The following is a 16,170-nucleotide window of genomic DNA, read 5'->3' on the forward strand; positions in this document are numbered from 1 at the left end:
TATTGCTGACTAATATTCCATTGTATGAATATGAATACATAATAGTGTATTTATCCATTATCTTCTGATGGACACCTGGCTACCTTATTATTATCACTGGATTACTTATTATTTTATACAGGATGAAGTAATATCTCCCTTGCTTACTCCTTAACCCTTTAGTTACTAACATTATGGCTTAGTAAATGCTTATAAAGGGAGTTTCTAAAGTAGTGTATTTAAAATCCTTCTGAATTCCCTGATAACTCAGCAATACCGTTTCCTTTTACCTTAGATCTTAGCCAGTGAAGGAGATCAAGTTATTCACTTATTTTAAATGTGTGTTAGCTTCCATGCTAGCCACATCTTGAGATCATAAACTGCCACCCAATCCTACTGCTGTCTGAGTTCTTGAAAGAACATTGTTGGTTCACTAATGAGAGGTGGGTGGAAGTAGGAGGCTTTGTGTAGTTTCTGGTGGTTGCAGGTGGGGGAGTTCTCACTGTAGCCAGCTGCTACACTGGCAGCAGCAAAGGGTAGAAGATAGGGTTAGGAGAGAGGAGGCAGAGACACTACAGGTTATTGGTAGCTGACGTCAATCAATTGTAAATTGAAACCCAATTTTTTTGGAGAGAGAAATTCAAGTCAACCTATTTGCAGTATTTCACTTAGTAATTAGACAGTACTTACTATACCATACCATCTTTGATAGAATGGCAACTCTTAACAAATTTAAACATACCAACTTTGCCATGTTTTTGTCTACTGTATGTATGGTGGTGTACATGCTTTGTTTGTATCTGTTCTCAAAATACCCTAAGAACATCGAGTCATTTTATAATACCATCTCTTTTCATTTAATTTGTGATATCCAGGAAAAAATCTAATTTAAAAAAATTCTACATGGTTTAAGAACAAGTAACCAAGGATATCAAAGAAGCATATAAAATATTAAGACTCACTCTGTATTTTCCAGAAGGTATGAAAGTAATAACCACTTAATAGGTTAGCTGCCACCCTGCACTTTCCAAGCACTTTAGAGTTATTCATCTGTCTGAGGTAAGACGGTATTTGCAACCTTGGTTAACAGATGGGAACTCTTTCTTCCTGCTGTGTTTTACTGTATTTGAATTCCAGAATTTATCCAGAGCTCTCCAGACAGTGCTTCTGGTCTTCTGCTGGCCTAACAAAGATTCCTTTTAATAATGGCTTTCCCCACAAATGTCTCAAATAGTTCTGCGATATTCTTTCAGAAGTTATTAAAACTAGAAGCAAACAAACAATTGTCAGCTTTTGTGGTAACAGTAAAAATAAATTTAACTTGAAAATTTGTAAGAGATTGTATCATTCATAGAAGATAAAACAGTTATATCTAAAAATAGGTAAAATATCTCATAAGTTTGTATAAAATCTTTAAGCAAATGTAAATTTAATGTGCACCTAATTGATGGTTTTCCTTCTGGAAGAGAAATTACGGAATCCTGTATCTAAACTAATTTAATAAATTTAATAATTGCGTTATATTGGTCCATATATGTTTATGGTTAACAAAGAAAAAGGAAAGAAACCACAGGTGTTTATTTACTGATTTTATCATTAGGGGTTATGAGGATAGTATCTCTGCAAATTACTGGTTATTTATTACTTGAACTAATAATCTTAAATTAGAGTATGTTTACAGGGACTCTACAATTTGAAGAAGTAAAGAGTTATCACATTCAGATACCTGGTTGTGCTGATCTTTGTTCTTTTAAATGCAGGATATTTGAAGGCAAAAATTCCAAAGCCTGATTTATTTTATCTATGCTTATTTACAAGTATGTTTAATCCTGCTCTTGTTTATGAACTTCTTAATGCTGCATAAAAATATTAATCATTAGGTGGTCTTAATGTAGCTATCTTCAGCACTTCTGCAGAAAGTCATTGTCAGAGAATTCATTCTAATTCAAGGTTAATTAGTGTACCATTAAAATAATGTGTTACAAAAATTAATTACATTGCAGGTCAGAAAACCTGTTAAAAAGCATGGTGTAAATGTCTGAGAGCACATCATCCTCCTTAAAACATTGCTATACAAGTGCCACCCTTCTAAAAAATACAACCAAAGTGAAAATCACTACTGAGGTCCAGTCATAGGTGTTTCCTCTAAAGTAAGTTTTTGGCACCACATATGGGAAATTTAAAATATAACTCCCCATTAACAGTAAAATGCGTTGCTTGTCTGCTTTTCCACCAAAACAGCTAAGGATTTATAATTTAGCATTAGTCGATGTAATCCTATTGGGTTAAACCTAAGGAGAAATCAGGAATCTGGTTGAGAAATAGAAATTATCTTGTAGTAAAAATACTAGATATATTAATATTATGTTTTCTTACTTAACTATTAGGTACTTCTGGTAGGTGCCCTGTGTAAGTCTATCAGACATCATTTTAACTATGTAGTAATTCTGGTTAATAATTTAACTTAATAGCCATAAAATGTACAGTTAAAATTAGAACTAAGAATGATACAGACTTTGACATTTTATCTGATTATTTTAATGTAAAAGCTGTGAAACAATTGCACTGAACTATAAAATATTGTATACATTTGTATTCTGAAAGTAATTAGAATATCTGTTTATTCGTATGGAGGGTTTTGAAATTAGTGCTCTGTTAACACTAAATCAGTACACATTAGAGCTGGAGAACATTTAACACAGGCAACTCTATTCTCTCTACTCCACAATACATTTTTACTTGGCTTTTAGAATTGTCTCCATTTAAAAAAATTTTTAGTGGGCTCTGAGCAAAGTAGTTTTGCTGTTACAATAAACTGTGAATGATTTGCCCATGTTTTAAAATTTTCTGCTTCCCTTCCTCTTTGGATTTTGTGTAAACCTATTGCAAAACAGATATTCACAGGTAAGTAAAAATAAATTGAGCAAATGAAAGAAGTTGTCTTACTTTTTTTGTTTGTTTGTTTCAAGAATAGTTCCTGGTTTAATTAGGTGAACTAATAGGTATGTGAAGAGAGTCTGAAAGGTGAAGTGTGTGAGTTTAGAAAAGCTTTCTTGAAAGGTGCTTTTTACTTTAAAGTCATCTTTGTCCCAGCTTATATCTGCTTAAATCTTTTCTAAAATGACATAAAGCAGGGATTTCAACTTAATTTGGAAAAACATTCCATTCTTTAAAAAATGACATCACTACCACCCTGAAAAAAGTATTGTTAAGCCATACATCACTCATTTTTTCAGAAAAAGCCCTTAGCTTTGGGGGTTTTGTTTATTCTTTGGACCGAGTAGGCTCCTTTCATTAACTAAACCAAGATTTCTGACAGTGGAGAAAAGAATTAACACATTGAGAGTAACTGTTCATCCTTGGTAGACAACAGTTAAAATTAATGTTTCATATTTAGTACTTTTGTCTCCTGACAGTTAATATCTATTCTGTTTTACAAGTGGCTTTCACAGTCAACATTTGAAGATAAACACTAGCAGACTTTACTAATGTTTTGGGCATATTTCAGGGTGTAAATTTGGGATAGGAAGGGGAAATGCTTAGTTTCAAAGTGATTAAATTTTCTTACATTTTAAGGAATAAACTTGAGTAAATTTAGATAAACTGCATTTAGATTATGATCTCTACCTAGATTTAAGTACTCATTTTTTTTTTTATCCATAGGATTTTTTTCACTAGAAGTGGACATAATTTAAAACTATCTCTTACCTTTATAGAGTACTTTAAAATTTACAAAGCATTATTTTGTAACTCATTCATTCAACAAATGTTATTGGTATTATTGTTGTTAGTGTTACCCCCACTCTGTGGGTGAGGAAACTGTTCAGGCTGAAGAAAGTCCCTGGGCTAGTACAGAACAGATTCCAGAAGTAGAACTCAGGATCTTCTATTGATTTCCAGTCTGCTGCTTTTCCCATAGAACATTTTATATCAATCATTCTTAGAATGATTTTTTTTGCATATTACTCTGTCTTTCTTCAGACCTTTTATCTTTTATATGGTCCCACAACTGGATTAACAAATTCATTTATCTTTTTCTGTGTTTTTAGGGCAGAGCTCTACTCCATTGGGCTTGTGATCGAGGACATAAGGAACTAGTCACAGTCCTGCTACAGCATAGGGCTGATATTAACTGTCAGGTAAGAGTGATGAAAAGGGAGCTTTTTTAAAAAAATCAGGGTAAAATCCACATAAAATAAAATTTACCATATTAACAGTTTTAAAGTGTACGGTCTAGTGGCATTAATACATTTAACAATGTGCAACCATCACTACTGTCTTGTCCTGCAGCATTTTCATCACCCCGGAAGTATGCTTTGTACCCATTAAGCGGTCACTCCCTATTTCCCCCTCACTCCAGACCTTAGCAACAACTAATCTGCTTTGTTAGTGGATTTGCCTCTTCTAGATATTTCATATAAGTGGAGTCATAAAATATGTGGCCTTTGTTTCTGGCTTCTTTCACTTGGCATATTTTCAAGGATTATCCATGTTGTAACATGTAACAGTACTTCATTCCTTTTTGTGACTAAATAATATTCCGTTGTATGGATAGACCACATTTTATCAATTCATCAGTTGATGAGCAGTTGGGTTGTTTCCACCCTTTGGCAGTTGTGAATAATTGCGGTGAACAATTTGTGTATGTGTTTTTGTTTAAACACTTGTTTTCAGTTCTTCTGGTTCTGTACCTAGGAGGAGAATTTAAGTTATATGGTAATTTGATGTTTAACTTTTTGAGGAACCTCCAAACTTTTCCACAGGAGCTACACCATTTTACATTCCCACCAGCAATTCATGAGCGTTCCAATTTTTCCACTTCTTCACCAATACACATTATTTTTCTGTTCATTAGCCATTCTAGTGGGCATGAAGTGATATCTCATCATGGTATGGATTTGATTTGCATTTCCCTAATGACTAATGATGTTGAGTATCTTTTCATGTACTTGTTGACAGTTTATATGTCTTCTTTGGAAAAATATCTATTTAAGTGTTTCACCCCTTTTTAAACTGAGTTGTCTTTTATATTTAAGATCTAAAAATTCTTTATATATATTCTGGACATTAGACCATTATCAGATGTATGATTTGCAGATATCTTCTCCCTTTTCGTGGGCTGTCTTTTCGCTTTCTTAATAGTGTCTTTTGGTGCATGTAAAGTGTTTAATTTTGATGAAGTCCAGTGTATCTATTTCCTTTTGTTGGTTGTGCTTTTGGCATCATACCTAAGAAACCTTTGCCAAATCCAAGGTCATTAAGATTTACCCCAAGGTTTTCTTTCTTTCTTTTTCTCTTTTTTTTTTTTTTTTTGACTGTGACATAAAATTTAACACTTTAACCATTTTAAGTGTACAGTTCTGTGGCATTAACTACTTTTACAGTGTTCAACCATCACCACCATTCATCTCTAGAACCTTTTCATCTTCTACAGTTGAAACTCTGTACTCATAACCAGCTCCCCATTCCCCACCCCACCCCCACAGCCCCTGGCAGCCACCATTCTACTTTCTCTCTTCATGAATTTGACTACTCTAGATACCTCATATAAGTAGAATCATACAATATTTGTCCTTTTTTGACTGGCTTATTTTGCTTAGCATAATGTCTTCAAGGTTTGTCCCTGATGTAGCATGTGTCAGAATTTCTTTCCTTTTTAAAACTAAATAATGCTGCATTGTATGTATATACCATCTTTTGTTTATCCAGATATCCATCTACAGACACTTAGGTGACGTTCATCTTTTGGCTGTTGTGATTAATACTTATATGAATATGGGTAACAAATGTCTGTTTGAGTCCTTGCTTTCACTTCTTTTGAGTATATACCCAGAAGTGGAATTGCTGGATCATATGGTAATTCTTTGTTTAATGTTTTGAAAAACCACCATACCATTTCCACAGTGGCTGCACCATTCTACCTTCCCATCAACAATGCACAATTGTTCCGGTTTCTCCAAATCCTTACCAACACTTGTTATTTTCTGTATTTCTGATATTAGCCATCTGGTGGGTGTGAAGTGGTATCTCATTGTGGCTTTAATTTCACTTCCATAATGATTAGTGATGTTGAAATTATTAATGTTGAACAATCAATTTTGGCCATTTGTATATCTTCTTTGGAGAAATGTCTATTCATGTCCTTTGCCCATTCTTTAACTGGGTTGTTTGGGGGTTTTTTTGTTGTTAAGCTGTAAGAAGTCTTTGTATAGTCTGGATATCAACCCCTTATCAGATGCACGATTTACAAATATTTTCTCCCATTCTTTGGGTTTTCTTTCACTCTGCTGATAATAGTGTCCTTTGATGCACAATAGTTTAAAATTTTGATGAAGTTCAACTTATGTATTTTTCCTTTTGTTGCCTTTGTTTTTGGTGTCATATCCAAGAAATCATTGCAAAATGCCATGCCATGAAGCTTTTTCCCAGGTTTTCTTTAAGAGCTTTATAATTTTAGCTTTTTTTTTGACCCATTTTTAGTAAAAGGTAACGTAAGGGTCCAGCTTCATTTTTTTGCATGTGGATATTCAGTTTTCCCAGCGCCATTTGTTGAAAGGCTGTCCTTTATTCACTGAATGGTCCTGACACCCCTTGTCAAAAGTCACTTGACCATATATGCAAGAGTTTGGGATCTCTGTTCTGTTCCATTGGTCTATATGTCTGTCTTTATGCCACTACTACACTGGTTTGATTACTGTAGCTTTGTAGTAATTTTTGAAATCAGGAAGTGTGAGACTTACAACTTGTTTTTCTTTTTCAAGATTGTTTTGGCTATTCTGGGTCCCTTAAGTTTCCATATGAATTTTAGGATGGATTTTTCTATTTCTATGATAAAGTCATTGGGGTTTTGATGGAGGTTGCATTGAATCTATAGATCGATTTGGGGAGTACAGGTTTCCCCTGCTCTCTGAAAGTAAAGCATTCCTACGAAACCTTTTGTAAGCCAAAATGATGTAAAGCAAAGAAGCAATTACCTTTGGACACATCTTGCTAATGAATGCACAGAGTAAACTGAGATAAAGCACAGATGCTCACACAGTTAAAAGTTATGGTTGCTTCGTGCTGAGATGCACAGTGTAGTTCCTGGAGAAGGAGCTAGGTGGTGCCGCTCTTGGTGCTCAGGGCGCGCGCTACCTCTACAATAGCCAGCTGCAAAACAAAGGGTGAGCGCTGGTTTTGCTTTTTGCCTTTTTTTGTAAAAAGCAAAAATCGTCTTCAGATTTCTTTCAGTTGGCAAAAACAGGTACTAATGTAGGTCTTTAGTAAAAGTGAAGTGGCATAAAGCAGACTTCTGAAAAGCAAGAGATACCTGTACTGTCATCTTAACAATGGTAAATCTTCCAATCCATGGAATGGCCTTTCTTTGTGTCTCTAATTTCTTTCAGCATTGTTTTATAATTTTCAGTGTACAGTACGTTTGCCTCCTTGGTTTAGTTTATTCCTGAGTATTTTATTCTTTTTTGACACTATTGTAAATGAAACTATTTTCTAAATTTCTTTTTTTGATTATTCATTCTTAGTGTTTAGAAATGCAAGTGATTTTTGTGTGTTGATTTTTTATCCTGCAACTTTGCTGAATTCACTTATTAGTTCTAACAGCTTTTTGTGGAATCTTAAGGGTTTTCTACATATAAGATATGTTGTCTATGAACAGAGATAATTTTACTTCTTCCTTTCCAACTTGGATGCCTTTTATTTCATTTTCTTGCCTAACTGCTCTGACTAGACCTTCTAGTACTACGTTGAATAAGAGTAGTAAAAGTGGGCATCCTTGTCTTATTAGGAGTTTGCTTTTTAATTTAGTATAAATTATACTAAAGATAGATATAAAATGCTTTTCCTTTACATAATATTTGTTGGCATATACATCCATTCCACTTTAGCCCCCTCGGCCTCCTGGGCTCACCCTAAACTTTTCATCAAGTCTGAAATTTTCAGTTCTAATTATACTCCCAATTCATTTCACTCTAAATCTCTTATTTGACTTTATGGAAATCCTGAGTCCCTTGACTGATCTACCTTCTCCCATTTTAGTTCATTTTGTCCACTCATGCAATTATCCTCATCTTCATTCCCATTCCCTGTTTTTCAGCTGTGGTAGCCACCTGGCAAAATGCTAATTCTGATTACAGTTGCCTGCCTTCTATACATCTACACTCTGGGTCTGGGCAAAGCTAGAAAAAAAAATTACTCAGCCCGGATATTATCATAAATCATGGTATTCATCTTTAATTTTTACTGGCAAGTCTTATGGTCTTTCTTATTCTCACATTTTCCCTTATTTCACAGACAAAAATAGAAGACCTCTTTATCTCCAATCTGTCTCTCAGCCAGTAGCTGCAGCAACATATATTTCTTGGACACCCCTCAGACACTTCAAATGCACAGTGTTTAACGCTGAACTTACCATCTCTCAACAGCCACTGTCCCTCCCCCACCCCCCATAATTGGCATCAGCATCCACCCAGTGCTCCAGGACTCATCCTTGATTCTTCTCTCATTTTCACACCCACTGAAGTGTCCTATAGGTTCTGCCTGCTAAGTGTACCTCAAATCTATCCACTTCTCTATTTCAGCATTGCCAGCACACTAGTGTAAGCTTATTAAATTATTTCAGCAGCTCTCAACTATATCCCTGCTTCTAATCTTGACGTCCTTTGATACATTTCCCACTTTTCATCTGGCGAGTCTTTCTAAAATGCTAATTTTCAGGGGCTTCCCTGGTGGCGCAGAGGTTGAGAATCCGCCTGCCAATGCAGGGGACACGGGTTCGAGCTCTGGTCCGGGAAGTTCCCACATGCCACGGAGCAACTGAGCCCTTGCACCACAACTACTGAGGCTGTGCTCTAGAGCCTGTGAGCCACAACTACTGAAGCTCGTGCACCTAGAGCCCGTGCTCTGCAACTAGAGAAGCCACTGCAATGAGAAGTCCGCACACTGCAACAAGACCCAACACAGCCAAAAATAAATAAATAAAATAAATAAATTAGGGGGAAAAAAAGAATAAAATTCTAATTTTCAAATGTTCTCTTCTTTACTTTTCTTATTCTAAGATAAAATCTAAATTTAATTTGCCCTGTAAAACCCTTCATGATCTGGACCTTGCTTACCTTTCAACTTATTTCTCAGCGCACTCCTAGCTTATGGTATGCTGAGTTCCACTGGTTCTGCATGCTGCTCACCTGTTGGCCTCCTTTTTTTTTTTGAACATCTTTATAGAAGTGTAATTGCTTTACATTGTTGTGTTAGTTTCTGCTGTATAACAAAGTGAGTCAGCTATATGTATACATATATCCCCATATCCCTTCCCTATCTCACCCCTCTAGATGGTCACAAAGCACCAACCTGATCTCCCTGTGCTATGTGGCTGCTTCCCACTAGCTATCTATTTTACATTTCATAGTGTATATATGTCAGTGCCACTCTCTCACTTTGTCCCGGCTTATCCTTCCCCTCCCCGTGTCCTCTAGGCCATTTTCTCTTTTTAAAAAAAATTTCTGGTACACGGGCCTCTCACTGTTGTGGCCTCTCCCGTTGCGGAGCACAGGCTCCGGGCGCGCAGGTTCAGTGGCCATGGCTCACGGGCCCAGCCGCTCCACGTCATGCGGGATCTTCCCAGACCGGGGTGCAAACCCGTATCCCCTGGATCAGCAGGTGGACTCTCAACCACTGCGTCACCAGGGAAGCCCTCAAGTCTATTTTCTACATCTGCATTTTTATTCCTGTCCTGCCCCTAGGTTCTTCAGAACCTTTTTATTTTTTTATTTTTTTATTTTTTTTATTTTTTAAACATCTTTATTGGAGTATAATTGTTTTACAATAGTGTGTTAGTTTTTCCTTTACAACAAAGTGAATCAGTTATACATATACATATGTTCACATATCTCTTCCCTCTTGCATCACCCTCTCTCCCACCCTCCCTATCCCACCCCTCTAGGTGGTCACAAAGCACAGAGGTGATCTCCCTGTGCTATGCGGCAGCTTCCCACTAGCTATCTAATTTACATTTGATAGTGTATATATGTCCCTGCCACTCTCTCACTTCGTCACAGCCCACCCTTCCCCCTCCCCATATCCTTAAGTCCATGCTCTAGTAAGTCTGTGTTTTATTCCCGTCCTACCACTAATCTCTTCATGACTTTTTTTTCCCCTTAGATTCCATATATATGTGTTAGCGTACGGTATTTGTTTTTCTCCTTCTGACTTATTTCACTCTGTATGACACACTCCAGGTCCATCCACCTCATTATAAATAACTCAGTTTCATTTCCTTTTACGGCTGAGTAATATTCCATTGTATATATGTGCCACATCTTCTTTATCCATTCATCTGTTGATGGACACTTAGGTTGCTTCCATGTCCTGGCTATTGTAAATAGAGCTGCAATGAACATCTTGGTACATGAGTCTTTCTGAATTATGGTTTTCTCAGGGTATATGCCCAGTAGTGGGATTGCTGGGTCGTATGGTAGTTCTATTTGTAGTTTTTTAAGGAACCTCCATACTGTTCTCCATAGCGGCTGTATCAATTTACATTCCCACCAGCAGTGCAAGAGGGTTCCCTTTTCTCCACACCCTCTCCAGCATTTTATTGTTTCTAGAGTTTTTGATGATGGCCAATCTGACCGATGTGAGATGATATCTCATTGTAGTTTTGATTTGCATTTCTCTAATGATTAATGATGTTGAGCATTCTTTCATGTGTTTGTTAGCAATCTGTATATCTTCTTTGGAGAAATGTCTATTTAGGTCTTCTGCCCATTTTTGGATTGGGTTGTTTGTTTTTTTGTTATTGAGCTGCATGAGTTGCTTATAAATTTTGGAGATTAATCCTTTGTCAGTTGCTTCATTTGCAACTATTTTCTCCCATTCTGAGGGTTGTCTTTTGGTCTTGTTTATGGTATCCTTTGCTGTGCAAAAGCTTTTAAGTTTCATTAGGTCCCATTTGTTTATTTGTGTTTTTATTTCCATTTCTCTAGGAGATGGGTCAAAAAGGATCTTGCTGTGATTTATGTCACAGAGTGTTCTGCCTATGTTTTCCTCTAAGAGTTTTATAGTGTCTGGCCTTACATTTAGGTCTTTAACCCATTTTGAGTTTATTTTTGTGTGTGGTGTTAGGGATTGTTCTAATTTCATACTTTTACATGTAGCTGTCCAGTTTTCCCAGCACCACTTATTGAAGAGGCTGTCTTTTCTCCACTGTATATCCTTCCCTCCTTTATCAAAGATAAGGTGACCATATGTGTGTGGGTTTATCTCTGGGCTTTCTATCCTGTTCCATTGATCTATATTTCTGTTTTTGTGCCAGTACCATACTGTCTTGATTACTGTAGCCTTGTAGTAGAGTCTGAAGTCAGGGAGCCTAATTCCTCCAGCTCCATTTCTCGTTCTCAAGATTGCTTTGGCTATTCGGGGTCTTTTGTGTTTCCATACAAATTGTGAAATTTTTTGTTCTAGTTCTGTAAAAAATGCCAGTGGTAATTTGATAGGGATAGCATTGAATCGGTAGATTGCTTTGGGTAGTAGAGTCATTTTCACAATGTTGATTCTTCCAATCCAAGAACATGGTATATTTCTCCACCTATTTGTATCATCTTTAATTTCTTTCATCAGTGTCTTATAGTTTTCTGCATACAAGTCTTTTGTCTCCTTAGGTAGGTTTATTCCTAGATATTTTATTCTTTTTGTTGCAATGGTAAATGGGAGTGTTTTCTTAATTTCATTCTCAGATTTTTCATCATTAGTGTATAAGAATGCCAGAGATTTCTGTGCATTAATTTTGTATCCTGCAACTTTACCAAATTCATTGATTAGCTCTAGTAGTTTTCTGGTAGCATCCTTAGGATTCTCTATGTATAGTATCATGTCATCTGCAAACAGTGACAGCTTTACTTCTTCTTTTCCTATTTGGATTCCTTTTATTTCTTTTTCTTCTCTGATTGCTGTGGCTAGAACTTCCAAAACTAGGTTGAATAAGAGTGGTGAGAGTGGGCAACGTTGTCATGTTCCTGATGTTAGTGGAAATGGTTTCAGTTTTTCACCATTGAGAACGATGCTAGCTGTGGGTTTGTCATATATGGCCTTTATTATGTTGAGGAAAGTTCCCTGTATGCCTACTTTCTGCAAGGTTTTTATCATAAATGAGTGTTGAATTTTGTCAAAAGCTTTCTCTGCATCTGTTGAGATGATCATATGGTTTTTCTCCTTCAGTTTGTTGATATGGTGTATCACGTTGATTGATTTGCGTATATTGAAGAATCCTTGCATTCCTGGAATAAACCCCACTTGATCACGGTGTATGATCCTTTTAATGTGCTGTTGGATTCTGTTTGCTAATATTTTGTTGAGGATTTTTGCATCTATGTTCATCAGTGATATTGGCCTGTAATTTTCTTTCTTTGTGACGTCTTTGTCTGGTTTTGGTATCAGGGTGATGTTGGCCTCATAGAATGAGTTTGGGAGTGTTCCTCCCTCTGCTATCTGTTGGAAGAGTTTGAGAAGGATAGGTGTTAGCTCTTCTCTAAATGTTTGATAGAATTCGCCTGTGAAGCCATCTGGTCCTGGGCTTTTGTTTGCTGGAAGATTTTTAATCACAGTTTCAATTTCAGTGCTTGTGATTGGTCTATTCATATTTTCTATTTCTTCCTGGTTCAGTCTCGGCAGGTTTTGCATTTCTAAGAATTTGTCCATTTCTTCCAGGTTGTCCATTTTATTGGCATAGAATTGCTTGTAGTAATCTCTAATAATCTTTTGTATTTCTGCAGAGTCCGTTGTTACATCTCCTTTTTCATTTCTAATTCTATTGATTTGAGTCTTCTCCCTTTTATTCTTGATGAGTCTGGCTAATGGTTTATCAATTTTATTTATCTTCTCAAAGAACCAGCTTTTAGTTTTATTGATCTTTGCTATTGTTTCCTTCACTTCTTTTTCATTTATTTCTGATCTGATCTTTATGATTTCTTTCCTTCTGCTAAATTTGGGGTTTTTTTGTTCTTCTTTCTCTAATTGCTTTAAGTGCAAAGTTAGGTTGTTTATTCGAGATGTTTCCTGTTTCTTAAGGTATGATTGTATTGCTATAAACTTGCCTCTTAGAACTGCTTTTGCTGTATCCCATAGGTTTTGGGTTGTTGTGTCTCCATTGTCATTTGTTTCTAAGTACTTTTTGATTGCCTCTTTGATTTCTTCAGTGATCACTTCGTTATTAAGTAGTGTATTGTTTAGCCTCCATGTGTTTGTATTTTTTACAGATCTTTTCCTATAATTGATATCTAGTCTCATAGCGTTGTGGTCGGAAAAGATACTTGATACGATTTCAATTTTCTTAAATTTGCCAAGGCTAGATTTGTGACCCAATATATGATCGATCCTGGAGAATGTTCCATGAGCACTTGAGAAAAATGTGTATTCTGTTGTTTTTGGATGGAATGTCCTATAAATATCAATTAAGTCCATCTTGTGTAATGTATCATTTAAAGCTTGTGTTTCCTTATTTATTTTCATTTTGGATGATCTGTCCATTGGTGAAAGTGGGGTGTTAAAGTCCCCCATTATAATTGTGTTACTGTCGATTTCCCCTTTTAAGGCTGTTAGTATTTGCCTTATGTATTGAGGTGCTCTTGTGTTGGGTGCATAAATATTTACAATTGTTATATCTTCTTCATGGATCGATCCCTTGATCCTTATGTAGTGTCCTTCTTTGTCTCTTGTAATAGTCTTTATTTTAAAGTCTATTTTGTCTGATATGAGAATTGCTATTCCAGCTTTCTTCTGATTTCCATTTGCATGGAATATCTTTTTCCATCCCCTTACTTTCAGTCTGTATGTGTCCCTAGGTTTGAAGTGGGTCTCTTGTAGACAGCATATATATGGGTCTTGTTTTTGTATCCATTCAGCCAGTCTGTGTCTTTTGGTGGGAGCATTTAATCCATTTACATTTAAGGTAATTATCGATATGTATGTTCCGATTACCATTTACTTAATTGTTTCGGGTTGTTCTTGTAGGTCTTTTCCTTCTCTTGTGTTTCTTGCCTAGAGAAGTTCCTTTAGGATTTGTTGTAGAGCTGGTTTGGTGGTGCTGAACTCTCTCAGCTTTTGCTTGTCTGTAAAGGTTTTAATTTCTCCATCAAATCTGAATGAGATCCTTGTTGGGTAGAGTAATCTTGGTTGTAGGTTTTTTTCCTTCATCACTTTAAATATGTCCTGCCACTCCCTTCTGGCTTGTAGAGTTTCTGCTGAAAGATCAGATGTTAACATTATGGGGATTCCCTTGTGTGTTATTTGTTGTTTTTCCCTTGCTGCTTTTAATATGTTTTCTTTGTATTTAATTTTTGACAGTTTGATTATTATGTGTCTTGGCGTGTTTCTCTTTGGGTTTATCCTGTATGGAACTCTCTGTGCTTCCTGGACTTGATTGACTATTTCCTTTCCTATATTAGGGAAGTTTTCAACTATAATCTCTTCAAATATTTTCTCAGTCCCTTTCTTTTTCTCTTCTTCTTCTGGGACCCCTATAATTCGAATGTTGGTGCGTTTAATGTTGTCCCAGAGGTCTCTGAGACTGTCCTCAGTTCTTTTCATTCTTTTTTCTTTCTTCTGCTCTGCAGTAGTTATTTCCACTATTTTATCTTCCAGGTCACTTATCCGTCCTTCTGCCTCAGTTATTCTGCTATTGATCCCATCTAGAGTATTTTTCATTTCATTTATTGTGTTGCTCATCGTTTCTTGCTTCCTCTTTATTTCTTCTAGGTCCCTGTTAACTGTTTCTTGCAAATTGTCTATTCTATTTCCAAGGTTTTGAATCATCTTTACTATCATTATTCTGAATTCTTTTTCAGGTAGACTGCCTATTTCCTCTTCATTTGTTAGGTCTGGTGTGTTTTTATCTTGCTCCTTCATCTGTTGTGTGTTTTTTCATCTTCTCATTTCGCTTATCTTACTGTTTTTGGGGTCTTCTTTTTGCACGCTGCAGGTTCGTAGTTCCCGTTGTTTTTGGTGGCTGTCCCCAGTGGCTAAGGTTGGTTCAGTGGGTTGAGTAGATTCCCTGGTTGGGGGGACTAGTGCCTCTGTTCTGGTGGATGAGGCTGGATCTTGTCTTTCTGGTGGGCAGGTCCTCGTCTAGTGGTGTGTTTGGCGATGTTGGTAACCTTATTATGATTTTAGGCAGCCTCTCTGCTGATGGATGGGGCTGTAGACCTGTCTTGCTCTTTGTTGGGCATAGGGTGTCCAGCACTGTTCTTTGCTGGTCCTTGAGTGAAGCTGGGTCTTGGTGTTGAGATGGAGATCTCTGGGAGATTTTCGCCATCTGATATTACGTGGAGCTGGGAGGTCTCTTGTGGACTAGTGTCTTGAGGTTGGTTCTCCCACCTCAGAGACACTGCCCTGATGCCTGGCTGGGGCACCAAGAACCTGTAATCCACACGGCTCAAAATAAAAGGTAGAAAAAATAGAAAGGAAAGAAAAGGAAGGAAGGAGGGAGGGAGGGAAGGAAGGAAGAAAGGAAGGAAGAAATGAAGGAAGGAAGCAAGAAAGGAAGGAAGGAAGGTGGAGAGGAAGAAAGGGTGGAAGGAAGAGAGGAAGGGAGGAAAGAAGGGGGGAAGGAAGGAAGAAAGGAGGGAAGGAGGGAAGAAAGGAAGGAAGAAAGGAAGAAAGGAAGGGAGAAGACAGAGTAGTATAAAGTATAGTTATTAAAATAAAAAATAATTATTAAGGAGAAAAATTTCCTTAAAAAAAAAAAAAAACAGAAAAATGGGTCGGTCTAACCCTAGGACAAATGGTGAAAGCAAAGCTATACAGACAAAATCTCACACAGCAGCACACACATACACACTCACAAAAAGAAAAAAAAGGGGAAAATAATAGTATATCTTGCTCCCAAAGTCCACCTCCTCAACTTGGGATGATTCGTTGTCTATTCAGGTTTTCAACAGATGCAGGGCACTTAAAGTTGATTGTGGAGCTTTAATCTGCTGCTTCTGAGGCGGCTGGGAGAGACCTCCCCCTCTCTTCTCTGTTCGCACAGCTCCTGGGGTTCAGCTTTGGACTTGGTCCCGCCTCTGCATGTAGGTCGTCCGAGGGCGACTGTCCTTCGCTCAGACAGGACGATGTTAAAGGAGCAGTTGATTCGGGGGCTCCAGCTCACTCAGGCTGGGGGGAGGGAGTGGCACGGGGGCCGGGCGAGTCCACGGCGGCAGA

At 37.1% G+C, this 16,170-nt stretch overlaps 1 protein-coding gene across 6 annotated transcripts in view; it reads left to right on the forward strand.

The window, feature by feature from the left end:
* The window catches only part of ACBD6 (acyl-CoA binding domain containing 6), a 247,840-nt gene that overhangs the window by 100,580 nt on the left and 131,090 nt on the right, over nt 1-16,170 (forward strand). For all 6 annotated transcript variants that reach the window (XM_059056566.2, XM_067030839.1, XM_067030831.1 and 3 more), the window contains one exon: nt 4,029-4,118. In XM_059056566.2, coding sequence (XP_058912549.1) covers nt 4,029-4,118 — 90 coding nt within the window. The remainder of the gene's footprint in view (nt 1-4,028; nt 4,119-16,170) is intronic.

The sequence above is a fragment of the Kogia breviceps genome, chromosome 1 (assembly GCF_026419965.1).
Source record: "Kogia breviceps isolate mKogBre1 chromosome 1, mKogBre1 haplotype 1, whole genome shotgun sequence".
NCBI lineage: Eukaryota > Metazoa > Chordata > Mammalia > Artiodactyla > Physeteridae > Kogia > Kogia breviceps.